This window comes from Lytechinus variegatus, chromosome 16 (assembly GCF_018143015.1).
Source record: "Lytechinus variegatus isolate NC3 chromosome 16, Lvar_3.0, whole genome shotgun sequence".
In the NCBI taxonomy this organism is placed as follows: domain Eukaryota; kingdom Metazoa; phylum Echinodermata; class Echinoidea; order Temnopleuroida; family Toxopneustidae; genus Lytechinus; species Lytechinus variegatus.
Window position 1 is genome coordinate 24,640,270 of NC_054755.1, and position 21,135 is coordinate 24,661,404.

Genomic DNA, 21,135 nt, shown 5'->3' on the forward strand with positions numbered 1-21,135 from the left:
TATTGAGCACCATTCAGTTGCAGCTCTTCTACAGATCATTCAGGCAGTAAACAGCAGGTAAAAATTACACAGGGGCAGGGGGCAATTTAGCCCCCAAAATGCTCAAACGAGGCCTGAAAATCCTCATTAATCACAATATTAAAGCTTATCCATTGTTGACAAATATGTTGTGTCAAGTAGACCCAAAAATAACGAATTGGGTTTTTTTACCCGTTTTGGACTCTCTTCTTTCACAAAAGTATAGTTATTGAGCATTCAGGCAATCTGCTATTCCATGTACATCCACACTTTATTTTCTTAGAGGAGAATTAAAAATCAAAGGACTTGTTATGTACATCATGATTTGGCTACTGTACTGACTATTCAATGATAATTCTTTTTAGATAAAGCTGTGAGCAAAGATGTGCAAAAAGAAGGAAATTTGCCGTTTTGCATCTATTTCATGTGCTTTAGCTTCATAAGGAAAATTGTTTTCTAGCCATTTTTCATGAGGGAAACAAAACAGCTACAAAGAGCTATAAAAAGGGAGATAAGGGGGGGCAGCTATAAAATGGCAAGTTGCTCACTCTGTCCATGGCAATTCAACACATTACCAATCATAGCATGTCTTTTTCACAGCTGCACCAAACTTACTGGCATCCTAAAATAGAGGTTCTAATGTATTAAAAGACATGTTCATCAAGTCGCTTGGCCTCTGCACTTGTTTATATCCACTAATGGCCATAGCTGACCCACAGATGTCCTGGACCTGGACGACTTCCTCGTAAGGTAGCGAGTGGCGCCAGCTCTGCATGACCTCTTTGGAGTTCTTCTGCATGCCAAAGGTTCTGTTTTGGTAATTATTCTGATTGGTATTGTTGCGCAGCCATTCCTGGATGACACGGGGCATGGTGAGTCCTACAAAATCATAGATCTCCTCTGAGACGGTGACAGGATTCAACGCCAGGTCCTCGTAGCGAACAAACATGTAGCGATCCTCCAGCCACGAGGGTCGGGACCTGGCCAAGGGGATGTTCTCACTCATCCATTTACAGTACTTGCTGATGGTGTTGACATGATACCGTGGGTTCTCCTCCAGCAGTCCAAGGGTTTTCAAAGACATCTGCGGAAGCACATGGGGTTTGGACATACCCTTTCTGGACATCTGTTGCTGTCTCATTCGCCTGTCCCCGTAATATGACCGACGGGAATTAGCAGTTCCTCTGGGATCTCGTACCAGGTGAATGACCTTGAGATTGACCTTGTCCTTCTCAACAAGCGGTTTCAGCATATTCAAATCAGCCCTAATGGTCTTCATGCCGATGCGACCTCCAAACGCCTGGCATCTTTCTTCGATGAGAAAATGCGAGGCATGTCTACAACCATCGCTGGCTTTGCATATAGGTAGAAATCCACTGCTTTTAGCCTTTCCAAGTGGCCATTTTGATAAACTGTCAATAAATTCTGGAGTAAATTTACATTTGGTGATCATACTTAGGAGAGAAATAGAGAGTCCCTGCCTCCGAAGTGCTGCTGCAGAATGGTGACGAATAAAACTATCCACGGCATGGAGCGGCTCAAACATATAAAAAATTGACGGATTCTGATTAAAAATCTCTCCGACTAAAGACGACCCTGTCCTCATTTGAGCCAATACTACAATAACAATAGGTTTATTGTCATTCTGCCTTTTAGTCGTTTCTTCATTCACCTCCTTCTGAATATTAGCAATATCTACGAATCCTTCATCAACGGAACTAGAAACATCAGACGAAGCCTCATCGATAACTGCCTCAGCAGATGTAAGCGTTGGATGCTTTGGAAAAGTTAAATTTGAGAGTAAGCCTTCATGGTTTCTATATAGGAAGGATTCCTTGGTGCTACCGCTGCTGGTGGTTAGCGTCAGACCTCTTCGTATTAGTCCATCCTCTGAGAGCTTGCTGTACGCAACCACTAAAAACAAGATGGCTGCCGAGCAGACGATCCCAAAGGCCACAACTCGCTTCATGTTGATCTCACTGCCTCCTTCCTAGGCAATGGTTCTATGACGATGCTGTTCGGACTGGGAAGAAACGAGTCTGGTGTATCATCTGTCTTCGTAACATGTCATTCTTCCTAGCACAGCCATCTAGGGTGATCAAACAAAAAATGGGAATGCTTTATTATGAAGTCATGTCAATATAACTGGCATACATGTACATCATATGAAATTGATTTTCTGGCAGTTCATCAGAGATGTTCAGAAAAAATGACAGTGGAGTATTGACACAGCTGCGCATCTTCTTTAAACACTCATCATTAATAAGAAATGAATGTTACATGCAAGCGGCATGCATGGAGGAAAAAATGGAAATACTTCATGTGTGTGAACATTGCTTTGATTCTCAGGTCATTTGTGATGCATACATGTACATGTATAGAAAATCTTTCAAGAACCCTCTAAATATTGGTAATGGTTTATTGAAAATTCATTTGCAGCCAAAAGCTGAATTACAGAATATTTTACAAAGCAAGTAAAAGAAAATAGGATAAATGTCAACGAATGAATTCACAAATACAGAACTCAAATATTATGGAACCCCTGCACTCCTTCATGCTGAGTGGTGGACAACAGCACAAAGATGTTCGGCGAGCCCAGAGAAACAAACTCTAGATTTCATCACCTGACTTCAAACTTTAAAGGGGAATGAAACCTTTGGAACAAATAGGCTTGTGTAGAAACAGAAAAATCAAAGAATAAGAATAAAGAAAGTTTGAGAAAAATCGGACAAATAATGAGAAAGTTATGAGCATTTGAATATTGCAATCACTAATGCTATGGAGATCCTCCTATTGGCAATGTGACAAGGATGTGTGATGTCACTGATGAACAACTTTCCCTTTGGTGGACTATAAAATACCCTCAAAATGTCTCTTTTTGCTTTTTCTTATGATGATACAAACTCTCTATCCATGATGTATTCTAAAAAAATATGCATTACATGCCCTCATGTAGAAAGAACACATGATCTATGGATAGATGTGATAAAAGAGGCAATTCAAGTGAAATATATACTAAAGTAATGGGAGAGTTGTTCACAAGTGACACCACACATCTTTGTCGCATTGCCAATTTGATATCTCCATAGCATTAGTGATCGCAATATTCAAATGCTCATAACTTTCTCATTATTTGTCCGATTTTTCTCAAACTTTTGTTGATCTGTTTTTTTTCTATTTCTGTTTTCACACAAGCTATCTTGTTCCAATGGTTTCATTCTCCTTTAATATATTAAACATGGCAGAACAGTGGGATTCACAAACTTATGAGCACCACTGTATATTCATTTCATATGTACATGAGAATATGTTAATTCTGCCATGAATGTAATGAGAAGTGCCCACACATGTACAATTTATCAGTCACAAACATTGTGTATGAAATGAAAATTAAGCACAGAAAGCACATGGTAATGATAGATTCTTCATTCAGCCCACGTACTGCTGATCTTCACCATGGCCTCAACGCCATACAAGCCATCAAGCCATACAACGTTGTATTCAGACCAACACCATCATCAGAATACCCCTAATTCCGTGGATTCACTGCGGCATTTTTCGGTGGCAGCGGACAGGCCGAAATTCCCAATGCCTCATGGGAAAATGTCAACATCTGTTGCGTACTAGTGCATGTATGCGATTATACTACGCTGGCCAAAACGGCTCAACCAGCTTGCATATGCTGTTTGCTAGGATCCAGGGGGTGGGAGAAAAAATTTGCCCGTTATTTCTTTGCAAAATTTAGACCATTTTCATTGAATTCTTCCTCTGATTTTTTTAGCATCAGTCACAGTACAATACTTTAACATCGTGCGATGCATGCGCGTGATATTGACCCCGAAGTTAGAAATTGGGCCTATTCGCTGCAACCGATGGATTGCCATCATCCATCGAATTAAAAGAACTCCTTCAAACCTTAAAATACCCGACAATTATATTCTGCATTTACAGTTTTACACCGCACCTGAAGCAGACCCTTTCGAGGTAAGTTCTCGAGGTTATGAGCATGTGCAGAATGGTCTGAGCAGGCCAGGCCACTGCGCTAGCACCCAACTGCTTGCTGTATGGGTTGAGAAAGTTCTTGTAATTTGCTTTCACACTGCCAAAATAACCAAGACCTTGGAAAAATCCCTGTGGATGTTCTCGTCATTTCAGCAAGTACCAACTACATGTATTCGAATCCCAGCCATGGCGTAATTTCCTTCAGCAAGAAACTGATCCACGATGTGCTGCACTCGACCAAGGTGAGGTAAATGGGTACCGGTAGGAAGTAATTCCTTAAAAAGCTGTGCGCTATGAACGCCTAGCTTAGCCGGGTAATATAGGAGCGCCTTGAGCACCTAACAAGGAGGAAATGTGCGCAATATAAATATCCTGTATTATTATTATTATTATTTAGAGATTATTATCTTTCTGGGATATTACTTCAAGTATTTTGCTTACAAGTATATCAATTGGTATTATCTGGTATTTTTTTATCAGGGTACATCAGTGTAAATGTCCGGATCAGTAAATACCTGGGCCCCCGTCTCACAAAAAGTTACGATAGATCCAATTAACCATAACTATGGAAAGCCAGCAACTTCATCACCTATAATGCGTACATGTATGTACTTCGCTCAAAATATTTTCTAGAGGTGCAAATTCATATATTCATTAATTTCTTGAAAAGTCAGTGTGCTTCTCTTTGTTTACAAAATACATTGTGCAATTTTTTTGTAGCAAAAATTATGACATTTGTGGATTTCTAGAGTTGAGATTGATTAGCTCAATCGTAAATCTTTGTAAGACGGGGCCCTTGTTCTCTCAAACTTTAAGGCGGTCTGAATACGCCTACAGAACGAGACTCCTAGGGTGACTCACCGCATTCATCTGTCAAGTAAGTCCGTCAGATGCAAGACGACTTCCTCCGCCGTTCAGTCATCCTATACAAATGAAAAATGAAACAGTATTCCATATAGTGTGTTACACATAGTTATTTCTATGATTCATGCTCCCTCGATGAACATACTGTAAAATGCAACTACACGCAGTGAAACTTTAACCATAACAGAGACAAATCATCAAGTTCAGTGGGTAGCACTATCAGCTTTTAACAACAAGGAAAGAATTCTCTATGAGGAGTCTGGTTCATGGAAACCCTTCAACTCAGTTAAATTCAATCATTATAAAAGAAAATGAAATGAAAGGAACATACTGATGGAAGTTTGAGAGAAAATGGAATGAATGATACGAAAGCTATAAAGAATTTGAACATTGAGATCACAAATGCTATGTAGCTCCTCCTATTGGCAATACATCCAAGATCTGTGATAACCTTTGTCACAGTACACCTCCTCAATACTAGTACTTTGTTTTTTGTTTTTTAAGTATTCTTGTCATTGGTCATTTTCCTTTATGAACTCAATAGTATCCATCAATTACCGTGTTTACACATTGACTCGGCTCGCGTGTTGAATCCGCGAGCCGAGTTGAACACTGCGAAGAAGGGATCAGAGATCGCGTTCATACGTACATATAAAAAGGCGAGTTCAACACGGCTCGCGGATCTCGAACGGAAGAAGAATTATGACGTCGCAAATTAAACGCGGGAAATTCACCGCCGGAATCGAATCTTGTCCGTGCGAACAACAACAATGCCAAAAGTGAAAGCACGCGCAGTGACCTAGGTCAAGAGAGTTCGACACGGCTTTCTGTTTACACACGAAAAAATTGCCGAGTCTGACTCGGGTCGCGGGTTGAAACCTTCGATTTTGTAGGATCGATAAAGCCGTGTTCGACACGGCTCGCGGATCACTCTGATCGCGTTTACACAGCAGAAAATTGCCGTGTTGAGCACGGCTCTCGTGTTCAACCCCCGAGCCGAGTCAATGTGTAAACACGGTGAATATCGATAATGCTACTTAACTTACATTTTAATGACCATTTTTATGTCTTGTATTGTATAATGAGTTTTTATTCTTAAGGTTGCCTCTTATTCCGTTTCAAGTTTCCACCTCTTGCTTTCCCTTTTCTTTTGTATCCCTACTTGATTCCCTTTTCTCATCCTTTTCCTCCCCTTTCTCCTCTTCATCCCTCAATCTTTCACCCCTCCTTTTCTTCATTGGTAATACCTTGAAGTAATTATGTCATGGCTTTTGGAATTTACTTTATATGATACATTTCTTATTCATCTGTATGAATCTGTATTGCTTTTTTTTTATTTATTTATAATGTTTACTTTATATCTTATGTTTATATTTGTACATGTACATGTAAACAGTCGCACATTTCAGTCTTTGACTGCTTGTGATTGTATGTTGATAGTTTTATCGCAATAAATCCTATATCATTTAATATTAACCCTCTTGTATTTGTTGTAACATACACTTGTCTATTAATCGCACAAACACTTCAAATCATAGCACTTGCCACACACATATGTCATGTAGAATATACAGAGTAAATTATTGCTTTTCCATATGATCAACTGTAATGATTAATTTCTCACTTCTCAGAGTGCAAAATAAACACACAAAAAATTGCCAATGAATCATCAATCAAGCCACTTTATAGTATCAAGTCGATCAAGCTCTCTCTGATCTGCGAAAGGGACACTACATGTATTCACTCATTACTCCTTCTAATTAGGCCTATCTACATGAAACACCTGGTTCTTGATATCAATCATAAATAATGCATACATGTATGAGAGTGCTGTGGCGCACTCATTCAATGAACGAGGTTATTATATAACCTTGTTCTCAGTTATATCTCCATGTGTGGCAAAATAAGGGTGGCAATGTTTGGCTTATTTTCTATTTTTCTTTGGGGCAAATGCTTGATTTTTTTTTACACTGGCAGTTTTCATTACACCTATTATTCATACTACTTGGCTCTTATTTCAATTTGATTCTTAAAATCATTTTTTTCTTAATTAAAAATAGAGATCAAAAAATGAAAATTGTCTTGCCATATTACTTTCCACCAATAGAGGGCGTACACAAAAATATGCCCAAAATTCAAGTTTCTGAGTGCTCTGGTGAATACAAAAATTATTCCCAAGTTACTAATGAAAAATAAATTGAAACTGTATGAAAATTAGTAATTTTGGTCACAAAAGTGATATTTTAATGATTTTTAAAGTGTGTGCTCAATGCAGTATTGGCATACCATAGTCCTACCTGTAGATTCACCACAGGCAGGGTGGTAGCAGTGAACAAGTGTTGTGGCGGTGACATGCATCATACTGTACATGTAGGATTGCAGCACACTCTATTTATAAGATTTATGCAACAACCCATTTTGTAAAAAAAAATATATATAGACCTAAACATCAGTTCAATTACCATACCCTGTATATACAGTGCGTATCAAAAAAAAGTTTACACTTTGATAAAGCTCTGGGAATTAAAAAATATACAACATGTGGATAATTTTTTCACATATAATCTTGGGTTTGGGTCTCATCTATCCAATGAAAGTAAAAGTTTTGACAGAATGTTACAATTGAGTGAGCACCGTCCATTTTTGTAAAGCTTGCAGAAATCTTTTTTGCGCAGAAATGCTCGTTTTCACGCAGTGTCAAGGGGAAAGTGTGAAATCAAACTTACCCTGCGATACATTTTTCCTACATTTCCCTTGCACTTTTAGTCAATTAAGATAAAACAGATACATTCAGGCATTTTTAATCAAATTTGCCACCCAAATTGAAATTTCAACTCTTAGTAAGCACAACTTTTACCCTTTTTGTGCCAGCTGGATCTGAGGACATAACTGAATCTGAACAAAAGTTTACATCAGACATCTTCAGCACTTTTTCACTAAGTTTTTATTACTTAAAGTGGGTTGACATTTATTTTTTCATTTAATTCTTGTTTCTCTACACTTTTCCCAAGCTTGACAATGATTAACAAAATGAAATCAAGCCTAATTCATTTTATGTAAATCACAGCTCAGTGTAAATCAAATATCGTCTTGATGGCCTTGGTGTGTGGGGGAGTGGGGCGGGCCGCAATGCACTCTTTGAAGTGTATCAGGCAAGGAAACAAGTTAAAAGAGGTCAAAGATATCTTCAAATCAATTTTACTTCCTAAATTCTACGTGTTCTTCATGATAAAGGTTTACTTGTATTCGCATAGCTATTTCAAAGTTCTGCGCAAATCATTTTTCACTAACTTTTCAAAAGTAATTGGTGCTCACTCAAGCGGAAATATTTTTCGATAGTTATACCGTCATTTGCTTAAATGGATCTGTACCAGTGTTAAAATGTGGAAAAAGCTTCAGGATATTACAAATGTACGATTTTACACGATTTTTTCAAAGTGTAAACTTTTTTTTGATACGCACTGTATAATAAAGGCAAATATCAAAGTTTGTGAGAATTCTCTTTTTTTAAATCTTTTTTCTTAGTTTTGAAAATGATTAAATTCTGGTTTGAAAGTTTCAAAGCACTGTATGGATATAAACCATTTTAAATTTGCTGCAGTTGAACTTGCTGAAAAATAAACTCATCTACTGCCCAAACATGTGAGGTTTTTCTTTGGGGGGGGGGTGATATGAAGCTATCTGCATGATATCATACATGTAGATTTTGAATTTCTTTCAATTCAATTCATTTATTTTCTCTTTCAATCTTTTTACATTTACAATGATAGTTCAATATACATAATGGGTTCAATATACATATTTACAAAATATAACATTCAATGGGTTGTTGTTGGTATCGTATGCTAGCATACACAAGCATATTTGCTGAAAAGGAGAAGTGAGAAACCTATTTACTTTTACTTTTGAATATACATGTAGGCACATCAGGGTTTTTTTTTTTTGGGGGGGGGGTCATTGTTCAGCTGTCAGCTACATGTATGTACACATAAATGAATGGCCATACAAAGCTGTTTACAAATTAATGAAATCATCTTTGTGGGTATTATTTGACACCAAATATAGACCAGGATTAACTTACTCCTCAGATATTTCAGTAATGGATGATATTTGAGCTTGACTTGAAACATTAAAGGGGAAGTTCACCCTGACAAAAAGTTTATTGTAAAAAAAGCAGAAAAAATAATAAAAAATATTGCCGAAGGTTTGAGAAAAATTCATCAAATAATTAAAAAGTTATTAGAATTTCAATTATTTGATTTGTGACGTCATATGCGAGCAGCATTTCTACATAGCGAATGGTAAAAAATCAATGAAATGTCATTTTCTCAGAAAATTGAAAATGGTTTTCACTGTACCTTTTGTATATCAATAGACAAATCATTTTACACCCAATCATGAATAGAAAACAAAATTAAGTCATCAGGAACCATACAAAATTTGAAATTCATGCATTTTATATTACATAACACATGGGGCAGCTGCTCGTTTATGACGTCACATATCCAAAACTTTGAACTCTAATAACTTTCTTACTCTTTAACGGATTTTCCTCAAACCTTCACCAATATTTTTTACTATTTTTTCTACTAATTTTACAACAAAGTTTTCTTCAGGGTGAACTTCCCCTTTAATAAACAAGCACGACTTTCATTGATTCCTGAAGAAGATAGTGTACTTGGTGTGGTGCCAAATATTTTTTAAGTTATAATATGATAACGGTATATTTACCCAGGGTCGCCACTTCAGTTCCGAAAACTGTTCTCCCAGCGGGTCCTGCTATTATTATTACCTGGCTAAGCTAGGCTACCTATTCAGGCGCACACAGCTTTTTGAGGAATTACTTCCTGCCAGTACCCATTTTTACCTCACCTGGGTCGAGTGCAGCACACTGTGGATGAATTCCTTGCTGAAGGAAATTACGCCATGGCTGGGATTTAAACCCGCAACCATCTGTTTCAAAGTCCAGAGACTATTCCATTGGGCCATGACGCTCCATGACAGTAAATGTATTTGCAATGCAGCTTTTATAATCATGGAATAATGCAGCACTTTTGCACGCTCTACACTTTTAAGGTTTTGTGGTCCAGCGGACAAGTCTCTGGACCTTAAACCTCAAAGTATCAGGTTCGAATCCCTGGCAAAGCTCCGATATGCACATTATCATGGCATTAATTCAAAATTTCCATCAGTTTTCCATGCTCACCCCAGGTGAGGTGAATGGGTACCTGGCAGCAATTGATTCCTTGAAATGCTTACAAGTGCACTGTTACTGTGTATGAGCATGGACCTATGGTATGAGCATGTGTAGCCTGTAATCTAGTACCCCTTTCATAAACCCAATTATGCGACTAATAGCAGCATCAGGACAAGATTTTGAGTTTATGAACGCATTTCCATATAATGCCGATAATTGCCATGGTGCGGTCACAAGGTCACCCTTTTCCAACACAACCGCATCGGAGAGGGCGTGTCCAGTTGTCATGACGATTATCCGCCTTTTTCAGGACGGGCGCTTGTAAAAATAATGCGGCTTATTTTCGGAGTTTATGAACGCAATCTTTATTGAATTATCCACATTACTCTTAGGCGGCTAATTGGAGGATGGGTTTATGAAAAGGGTATTTGTGGGGAGCTGCTGTATTAATTTTGCCATTACAGTAATGTAATAAAAGCAATAAAGTCTATCACCAATTACACACCAATCTTGTGTTGGTTGTTTTCTTTTGATCAACAAGCTTGCGCTGCAGGTTTTTCGTAACAAAAAATTGCCACTGGACATGAGTCGATAAAAAGAAAACAATGTACGGGGGAGTAAATACATGTAGGATGCTTCACAGCCGCAGTGCATAGTCTTCCGCATCAGACACAGTAGCGTAAACGGCATCAGACTAGTAAAAGGCAAAGACAAAAGCTGCAGCTAGATTATCTAATCAATAGACTGAAATCAAATATCGACCAGCACTTGGCTACGTACACGATGGGCTCAGCCCAAAGCAAGCAAGCCCACAAATCTTCTCCCCTGACTCGGAGGCTGTCAGGCAAACACCAAGGAAGCATTCTTTCAGAAGCACATACAGTTATTTGTATGTAAAATACATTGCAGAAAAGGTGATAAAGAAGAGATTGGACTATATATATACTTCACAAGAATGGAATATAATTCAAAACAGTTTGTACCAATAAACCCTATATGTAGACATTGGTATTCCATTGTGACTGCAAAATAAAAAAATACATGTGTACTGTTAAAAAATAGAATAAAGTAAAAGAGAAACACCCTATTACTTTATACAAATAGTACAAACATTCAACTTTTATTTTTTTTCAAATGATTTATTTTCTCAATGAATACATACTAAACTATGTATTTTTTTTCTACTCACCAACACACAGTAAGTGAATTCCATGTATTATTTTGATTTTTTGCACACAAAAAGATTACAATTGAATCTTCCGAATACATTTTTTGCTCTGAGATCACAAATATTTCAGGTTAACTTCAACATCTCCAAACCATGTGTGCCATTGCCAGCACAGCACAATACATGTTTCCCGAATGTCTTCAAGTTCAGTTTCATCAAGTTACAAGACTTGACAGATCCTATATACCATGTTTTAGTTTTGCTTGCCAGCCCACATCCTGTCTCAAAATTCTCCTTTTCCTGTCTGGCACATGAATAGTCAGCAACTCTAAAATATCAACATGAACGGTGGTATGAATTAAGCTTCCTTGAACCACTATACCACCCTTTCCCCACCCATTCTACAGGTTGTGTTCACACTGCAATATTAAGGAGTTTTTAAGAGAATAAATACATGTAGAATGTAGTGGAGCTGCCAGTTGACCTTTAAAGTGACCTTACATTGACAAATCATGGGGAAATCAAGGCTAATCTCAGAACAGAGAAGGGATTCAAGTCTTTGTTTTCACTTTGAAACATTTAACTTGACAGAGGTTATTTATTTTGGTTTAGCACTCAAAAGACCTGCTAAGAGTCGAGGAATTCGGATTGTGGGGAAACTAGAACTGTGACGACCTGAAGTAAATAACCATCCCGAGTGTGGTCAAATTTGTGCTGTCCAAACTTTTTATCGCAATAGTCCGAAAGGCGCTCATGACGGACGGATTATACTATGCAAGTCGATTGGCCTTTTGCAGTTTTCATATTGATTCAATTTCCCCATGGTTTGTCAATGGCAGGGTGCTTTAAAAGTTAAAACTAATAATCCAGAAGCTCAAAAGTCCTGATTTTGACCTAAAACTAAAAGTCATTATTTCATATGCACCACCATTGCGTAATCCTTGATACATGTAAATCCAAGAGGATTATAAAGCATGTGATGATATCATTAAGAGGGATGTAAACAAAGATACAAAGATCATGTGAATAATGAGCATCATTGGCCACTTGCAGATGAGTTCACCACTACCTAATGGATATACATGTATACTTCTTTGCCCTCAAAAGGGTAACTTGCACATCAATGATGTGGAGCTCATCCGGCATCTCGCAACGAAATTTAACACAATTTTAATTTCAGCCCAGTTGACACTGTAGTGAATTATATTGGTGACATAAATTAAAGGTAAGTGCTAGTTTTGGTAACGATATCAAAATGAGTTCGTACAGAATCCAATGAAATGACCACTAAAGTGTCTGTTTGTATAAATAAAACGCATGTGCCAAAGGATTCTAAAAGAAATTGTGTAATTGCTGAGAAATCAGCAAATTACAAGCACATGATTCGGGTAGGGCGTCGGGCCCGACGCTCTAACACTAAGCAATAATTATACATTGTCCCACGTGCGCTTATCTGTGTTGGGGATCTTCGGCGTGAACATTTTTCAGCATAGATTTCAAGATTTCACAAAGTTCAGTTAATATAATTGTACCAGATCTAGATCCTCGATGATCTACTGACAATTAAGCGTTGTTTTACAGACTTTCTCATGAAATCAGTGTTTACTGCAACTACTGGAATTTCTCTTTAAGGATATAGAATTTAAATGACGAAGAAATGACATAGAAGCATTTTTTGTGATCTATGAATAAATTTCATACTAATTAAGCATTAAATAACTTTCTAGTCCAAATTTCTTAACTCTGTGTAGAACCTTGTTAAACCTCATGTAGCTCTCAGATGGAACAAAAATAATCAAAATCAATTAACAAATAAATAAGTAATTTTTGTTTTGAAAATATATGAATAAATTAGCATATTTAATAAATTTCAAAATTCTGCGTTGAAATTTTGTATCACCACCTCGAGCTATCATATTAAGCAAACAAAATTGAAATTAATTAACAAATGAAGAAAAAACATTTTTGTGATTTATGAATAAATTTTGCATAAATTAGCATAAATACTTTTCCAGACAAAATTTCAAAATTTTGTGCACAAATTTGGTGAACCTCATGCAGCTCTACCAGATGGAAGAAAAGAAATCAAAATCTGTGAACAAATAAAGAAGAGGCATTTTCTGTGATTTCTGAATAAATTTCGCATAAATTAGCATGAATAATTTTCTACTGAAAATTTCAAAATTCTGTGTAAAAGTATGGTTAACCTCATGCAGTTCTACCAGATGGAAGAAAAAAAATCAAAATCGGTCAACGATTAAAGAAGAAACAGCATTTTATGTGAATTTTTACAAATATGAATAAATTAATTTTGCATAAATTAGCATAAAAATTGTTCTAGTCAAAATTTCAAAATTCTGTGTAGAAGTTTGGTGAACCTCATGAAGCTCTACCAGATGGAAGCAAAAAATTCAAAATCGGTCAAGAAATAAACAAGAAGCATTTTTTGTGAATTTTGAAAAATGCGCATAAATTAGCATATTTAATAAATTTCAAAATTCTGTGTAGAAGTTTTGAATCCTCCACCTATCATATAAAGCAAACAGAATTGAAATCGGTCTTGAAATGGCGAAGAAGTAGCATTTTGAAATTGTGGACGGACGACAGATGACAGACGACGGACGCCACGGCATAAGCTCGTCTTGCCCTTTGGGCCAGATTCTATGAGCTAAAAATTGCAAGTCCCAAATACGTGCTGCTGATTGCTTGAAAATCAAGTTGCACATGATTTTTAAAGTTGTGACTGATTGCAACTCTTTCTGCAACGGGCCCTTGATGTAGAGAATGCAAGTGGCATACATATACCAGCTGACTGATCATGTGTGTCAATGTCATCATCTGCCCATGGTCACTACAAATATGAATATTTTAGATTTCACTCAATACACAAAAAATTAATAAAATTGAATTGGTATATAGGTACTTTGGAAGAAAACACTAAAACGGGCACTAATCCTGCAGCCGGATCTCATGAATAGCCATGCATGCCAGCGTGCGTAATGTAAAATATAACATACGGCTATGCCAACATATACATATATATAGGCCTAGTACAGCTTGGTGCTTGTCAGTCAAAACGTCCGACAAGTCCTGTTTTATCTGACAGTTACCATACATGTAGTAACATAACAGAGCTTCTCAGCCAATCAAAATCAAGAAAAGCTACAACTTTTAAATCAAGCTATATCGATGAAAGCTACCCTGAGCATGAAAATAAATATGTGCAAGACAGGTGTTCGTAGACAGACTTCATGAATATTCATGGGCAGCTGCAGGATCGGTGTCAATAAAGTGCTTTCCAAAAACCAGAAATCCTTTTAAACATGTCATCAAACGTAATCACGTTCAATGATGTGATTAAGTGCATGGCAAATGGGAAGTTGTTCATATTACATGTCATAACCTATTCATCAAGTTGACAATATGAGATTTACTATTTATACAGGTACCTGTAGTCTTGTTCTCAGGTAATCTCATTTAGACACCCTTTATTTATTAAGTATTCTTTAAACAGGGTAGCCATGTCAGTAATTAGATACTATTTTACATCTACTTCGGGAAGTTGGGGGCCCTGCATAACATAAAACAAAACAAAATACATGCATGTACATGTACAATTTACACAAACAAAATAGATTCTACTTTCTAGGCCCTATACATCCGAAGTAATTCATGTTATTTGAAATGGAATTACAATACACCAGGCCTTCATTTTTTAGGAGCGCGATCGCGCCGGCGCTCCTACTGCGCTCTTAAAAAAAAATAAGGAGAGCAAAATATCGCACTCCTAAAAAAAAAAAAATGAAAAATGAAAAAAATTCACATTTTACATCTTTAAATCCATGAAATGGCCTTCTTTTTTCCATGATTCCTTGAAATTACTTTGATTTAGTTGAAAACTATCAGAAAAATGAAGAATATTCATCTCTTTCCCGACTCTGATTTTAATTTAAATTCGGTAAATATTGCAGTCCCATATGTAGATTTTCATGGCAACACCATGGAAGTCTACATGTGGGACTACAATATTTACCGAGGTAAGTTTTCGGAAGGTAGTGAGAACGGTGTCTTAAGTGGTCTTCCAAACCAGTTTGCAATGTGGCTTTCATGACTGCTTTGCCTCGTAAAAAAATGGTTAGACACAACTTTCTCCGAGAAGTGAAAGGGCAAGACTGTACATGTACATGTATGTTGGGCATGCTTCTATTCTAAAAGTTTTATGCGAAACATGTGACTCCACTGAGTGCATTCCCATAGCAACAAGGTCACTTTACGTGAAGTAATTCTGGAAACCAGTTCAGGAGATGGCGCCGAGGACGATAGCGAAGCGATCTTCTACACTGGTTTCCTGAAATGGTTTCCACTACACCAGGTCAAGAAAGTAGATGAGAATGAGGTCATAGACACTGTTCTCACTACCTTTCTAAAACTAGAAACTAGTTTAACATGTAATGAGAACGGTCGGAGTAATCTTCCAAACCAGTTCAGAAAACCACCTCGCAATGTAGTTTCAAGATCACTTTGCTATGTTAAACTGGTTTTAGTGTGAGGAGTGAGGACACAACCGTTCTTCGGGGAGCGATCTTCGCACATTTTGAGCGCGCTATCCAACACACTGTGTGTAGAATGCCTACGCTGCGGTTTTGAATTTCGCGCCAAATGTGTCAACCAGCTGAGCGTTCCCATAGCAATAAGATTGCTTTATGAGAAGTATTTTTGAAAACCACTTTCATGTGATCAAGTGGGAACACTAGCAAAGCGATCTTCCAAACTGGTTTCCTGAACAGTTTTCCAGTAAACTAGTTTAGAAAGTAGAAAGCGTAATGGGAACGGTGTCTTATACGTCTTTGTAAAATAGTGTGGATATAACTTCACGACCTCTCGTGTAAACTTGCCCACAATCGCCCATGATGAAGGGATACAGGTCATGGAAGGCTAATGGCTTACTCCTACACACCCATTCAAACATTTGAACTTGAAATTAACCTAATGAGATTACCGTCTCCTTTTATCAAGCTGGCCAAATGATGAAAGCAGAGGGAAACTTGCTCTAATCACGTCACTAAATATCAGGAAACTACATGTACTTCTAGACAAACTTAAAATCAGTTTCCCAAGACAACAGACAATTGACACATGTATGAAAGTGATTTCAAACCGCAATCTCTTTCTTTGGAATACAATAGTGAAGGTTTGAGGTAAATCCATCAAAGATTAAGAAAGTTTCTGATATATGACGTCATATACATGTACGAGCAGCTGCCCCCAAAATGCATAATTTTCAATTTTTAATTGGTTCACGATGACTTATCTTATTTTTTATGAGCAAGTGTGAAATGAATTGTTGGTCAATGCACTGAATAACAACCATTTCCATGACATTTCATTGATTTATTTGCCAAACAATATGTACAAAAGCTGCTCGCATATGACGTCACAAATGAAATAGTTTAACTTCTAATAAGGTATCTTTTTTTATTCTTTGATGGATTTTCCTCAAACCTTCACCAATATTTATCTTTTTTTTCTGCTCAACATATTTTTACAATTAACATTATTTCAGGGTGAACTTCCTCTTTAGACTTTAATTTGGCCATTAAATAGATACATCTTATTTTTACCTTCAATTTTGATTTATAATTAAGAGAAAATCAATAATTAAAGGACAAGTCCACCCCAACAAAAACTTGATTCGAATAAAAAGAGAAAAATTCAACAAGCATAACGCTGAAAATTTCTTCAAAATCGCAAGTAAAATAAGAAAGTTCTGACTTTTTAAACTTTCGCTTCATTTCACAAAACAGTTATATGCACATCTTGGTCGGTATGCAAATGAGGGAACTGATGACATCACTCACTCATTATTTCTTTTGTATTTTATTGTATGAAATATTTTGATTTTCTCGTCATTGTCATATGAAATGAAGTTTCACTCCTCCCTGAACATGTGGAATTCCATTACTTTAACATTTTGTGCTTCAGGCAAGGTCGCAAGGAGGTCCTAATCATCAAATTCATAAAATTTGAAATATTGTATAATTCAAACAATAAAAAACAAAAGAAATAGTGAGTGAGTGACATCATCGACTATCTCATTTGGATGTAACTGGCTCGTTCACATAACTATTTTGTTAAAAATAAGCGAAACTTTGAAATTTCATAACTTCTTATTTTACATCTGATTTTGATGAAATTTTCAGCATGGTGCTTGTCTGATTTTTCTCTATTGATTCAAATCAACATTTTTCTAAGGTGGACTTGACCTTAAGAGATTGGTTCAATCACAAAGAGGCTGTAGCCCCTCAACTCAATTGGTTCCGGAATCTAAAGTGACAAAATGACAAAAGAAAGACCAGTGAAAATGAGATGGGATTAAAGAATCCTATTTGTAACAGTTTATCAAAGTTCACAGAACCACCGTCGGCATGTTTAATTGATTGCCTTAATAACTGAGAAGTTTACAGGAAGTTAGAATTAAACACACCTACATGTAATGACGTTAAAGAAGCACAATGCATGGATGGGCTGAATAGCACTCGAGCAAAGAATGACCATTTGGTTGAGACTGAAACCGAGAATTTAGTGACTTTAGATTCCAGAATTAATTGATTTTTAGGGCTACAAGCCTTTTTGTTATTTATAGGTCAAGTCCACGCCAGAAAAATGGTGATTTGAATCAATAGAGAAAAATCCAACAAGCATAACACTTAAAAATTCATCAAAATCAGATGTTAAATAAGAAAGTTATGGCATTTTAAAGTTTTACTTATTTTTCACAAAATAATTATATGAACAAGTCAGCAACATGCAAATAAGAGAGTCGATGATGTCCCTCACTCACTATTTCTTTTGTCTTTTATTGTTTGAATTACACAATATTCTAATTTTTACAAATCTAACAATCGGGACCAACTTGATTGAACCATAAAATGTTAAAACAACGGTAATTTCAGATGTTCAGAGAGGAACAAAACTTTCTTTCACATGACAAAGAGGGGAAAAATTAGAATTCACTTTTCATATAATAAAGTACAAAAGAAATAGTGAGTGGATGACATCATCAGTTCCCTCATTTGCATACAGAGCAATATGTGCATATGACAGTTAATTGTGAAATTTAGCGAGATTCAAAAATGTCATAACTTTCTTATTTTACATCCGATTTTGATGAAATTTTCAGCGTTGTGCTTGTTGGATTTTTCTCTTTCTATTCAAAACAACTTTTTTTATGGGGGTGGACTTGTCCTTTATTTAACCAATCTCTTAATCATTGATATACAGGTACTTTAGTAAGGATTATTGAAGGTAGCCCGTGTCAAAATATTGTTTATTTTGACAGAGTGGTATTTGTGTACCGGTACTGCAATATTGAAGTCAAGTTTCTTCAATTTTGGAACCAATTTATTTCACCTTTGCCTCTTTTGCACTGACAATTTTATGACATGTACGTAGCTCAACCAAATAAGTTTCAATGCAAGCAGTGTAAAACCAGTTTATAAATAGTATAAAGAAACTGTAAGTACACAAAATAATCCTTTTCTGGAAATGATGCGTGTACATGTACATGCAAAATGCAGATACACCACAAAACGGAGCACACATGTAGATTTGAGCTCGATATAGTATCAGGAGTCCACTTCCTTTGAATTTTTTTTTAAAGGTCAAAGGCCCCAAAACTGAACTTGACCATTGGAAAAGCACTGTGTATAGAGAGTATTCACCCCCCCCCCTTGGAAATCTCTATACTTTAAATTGCTGGATTTTCCATGGATATCAAATTGAAAACAAAAATTTTGAAAGTACAGACCCATTATCAAAAGACATACATGTATACCAGCAAATGTTTGGAACTTTTTTTGGAATAATATTTGGGTTTTTTTTACTGGCTGGTTAATTTCTAGATTTGTTCATATTTATAACCGTTGCTTCACTAACACGGGCCCATGAGGAGTGCATGTCTTTCAAACTTTGGACGCTGTTTGTACTCTTCAACCTACATTATTATCATTGTCATTGTTGAAGGCACACTTAAATTGCTTTAAAAAGTCTTAATATCATCAAGAATGCCTGCTTTCCTGCATGATTGTGTTTTGGGGGGACAAAAATATTTTTAAAAGGTGTGACTTCTGAAAAATGGAATCCATGTTATTGTTTAAAAAAATGTGCAAAACTGCATTTGCTTTATTACACAGCACAATGAACAGAAAACTGTTATAATTTCTTTCATTTTATAAATGAACAGAAAACTGTTATAATTTCTTTCATTTTATAAAAAAAAATATTTGCGAGTGAACAAAGTACAATGTTGCAAAATATCATACATTTTTTCATTTTTTCAACAATATTAGATGTCCTGCTTGAGATTTTCATTGTCACTGATCAATGTTTTCATCAGGAAAAGGTAGGCAGTTGAGTTTCCCTTTTTCTGTTACACCCATACTTTTCCACATATACAGCTGTGCTTAAGAGTAAGTGAACCTCACCTGAAAATGAACATATTTTTTTCAAGTTCTGCTATGTTTTAGATATTTGATTGTGAAGTCAAGGTGATAAAATATTACATTCAATAAAGTTTGTTTCTCTGGGCTCACCGAACATTGTAGTGTATACATGTATATCCTTGGAGCGTTGTGGTTCAGTGGATTAGTCTTCGGACTTTGAAACAGAGGGTCGTGGGTTCGAATCCCAGCCATGGCGTAATTTCCTTCAGCAAGAAATTCATCCACATTGTGCTGCACTCGACCCAGGTGAGGTGAATGGGTACCCGGTAGGATTTTTCCTTGAACGCTTTAGCGCCTATTAATATGGCGGCTTAGCTACAGCCAGGGTAATAATATGATACCAATTATCAAAGCGCAGTAGAGTATATGCACATAGTAACTGCGCTATATAAATGGACCTATTATTATTATCACTCAGTGTGAAGGAGAGTATTACATTTTGTGGCTGGCATTATTAACTTTTTAGCACAGTGTAACACGTACATGTACATAATATTGGAAGCACTTGGTAAAATCTGAGCATCGTGTGAATTACTTTTGTTGGGCATGCACAAAAGCTTTCAGTTCAGAATTCACAACAATTGCTGTAAATAAAAAACAACCCAACTGTGTAAAAAAAAATCAAAGATACACTGTACTCACACTGTGTCCCCACTTTGACAAAGAGCCTGTTACCGTGACAACCTTTCCACCATCCTTGGCTTTTACCAGTGGGAGATATCTAGCACACTCAGCACAGGTCACAAACACTGCACTATACAGTGTAGATCGTCCCAGAATCCTAATGATTGATTGATAGGAAGAGGAAAAGATAATAAGTAGGTGCATCGTGGTCTAGTGGTTCTGACTCTCGCCTTTGAAACAGAGGGTCGTGGGTTCGTATCCCAGCCATGGCGTGTTTTCCTTCAGCAAGAAATTTACACACTGCGCTGCACTCGACCCGGGTGAGGTGAATGGGTTCTTGGCAGGTGTAATTCCTTGCGTGCACTGAGCGCCGGTGATGGTACCTCGAGCTAAGGCCGCGGTGATGGTACCTCGAGCTAAGGCCGGGGTAATAATTGCAGTGCATTGTATCCTCAGGCAAAAAGTGCTTTATAAATCCAGCTATTATTTCATGAGAAAGTACACGTATCAGGGTTAATTTTCGCTCAATGATCATAGTCTACTTGTAGATCAATTATCTTAGATCTAGACCAATACATTTACATATATCTCTTTGTGGAATGAAATCTTACAACTGACATCACCTACAATGTACCATCACTAACAAAGAGAAGCATGTGGGGCAGTGTATTAATATTGCTTGATAAAACCTGACATACTACTTGTACATATATATAATTCCATGCTTATTTTTCATTAATTACACATTTTTTCCAGAGCCA

At 36.7% G+C, this 21,135-nt stretch overlaps 1 protein-coding gene across 2 annotated transcripts; it reads right to left on the reverse strand.

The window, feature by feature from the left end:
* Positions 1 to 459: 459 nt before the first annotated feature.
* LOC121430001 (carbohydrate sulfotransferase 1-like) lies at positions 460 to 20,556 on the reverse strand. Of its 2 annotated transcripts, none has more exons than XM_041627270.1 (3): positions 20,393 to 20,556; positions 4,882 to 4,943; positions 460 to 2,107 (listed from the first exon to the last, which is right to left on the reverse strand). In XM_041627270.1, exon 3 carries the CDS (start codon positions 1,985 to 1,987, stop codon positions 641 to 643), a length of 1,347 nt encoding a protein of 448 aa, XP_041483204.1. In that variant the 5' UTR covers positions 1,988 to 2,107; positions 4,882 to 4,943; positions 20,393 to 20,556; the 3' UTR covers positions 460 to 640. The 2 variants fall into 2 exon arrangements, with proteins under 2 accessions (XP_041483204.1, XP_041483205.1); XM_041627271.1 differs by lacking the exon at positions 20,393 to 20,556 and adding an exon at positions 11,271 to 11,541.
* Between the last annotated feature and the right edge of the window lie 579 nt (positions 20,557 to 21,135).

What these genes read in the sequence shown, in the direction of transcription:
- LOC121430001 (XM_041627270.1), bottom strand. Translation starts at nt 1,987, where the DNA reads ATGAAGCGAGTTGTGGCCTTTGGGATCGTCTGCTCGGCAGCCATCTTG.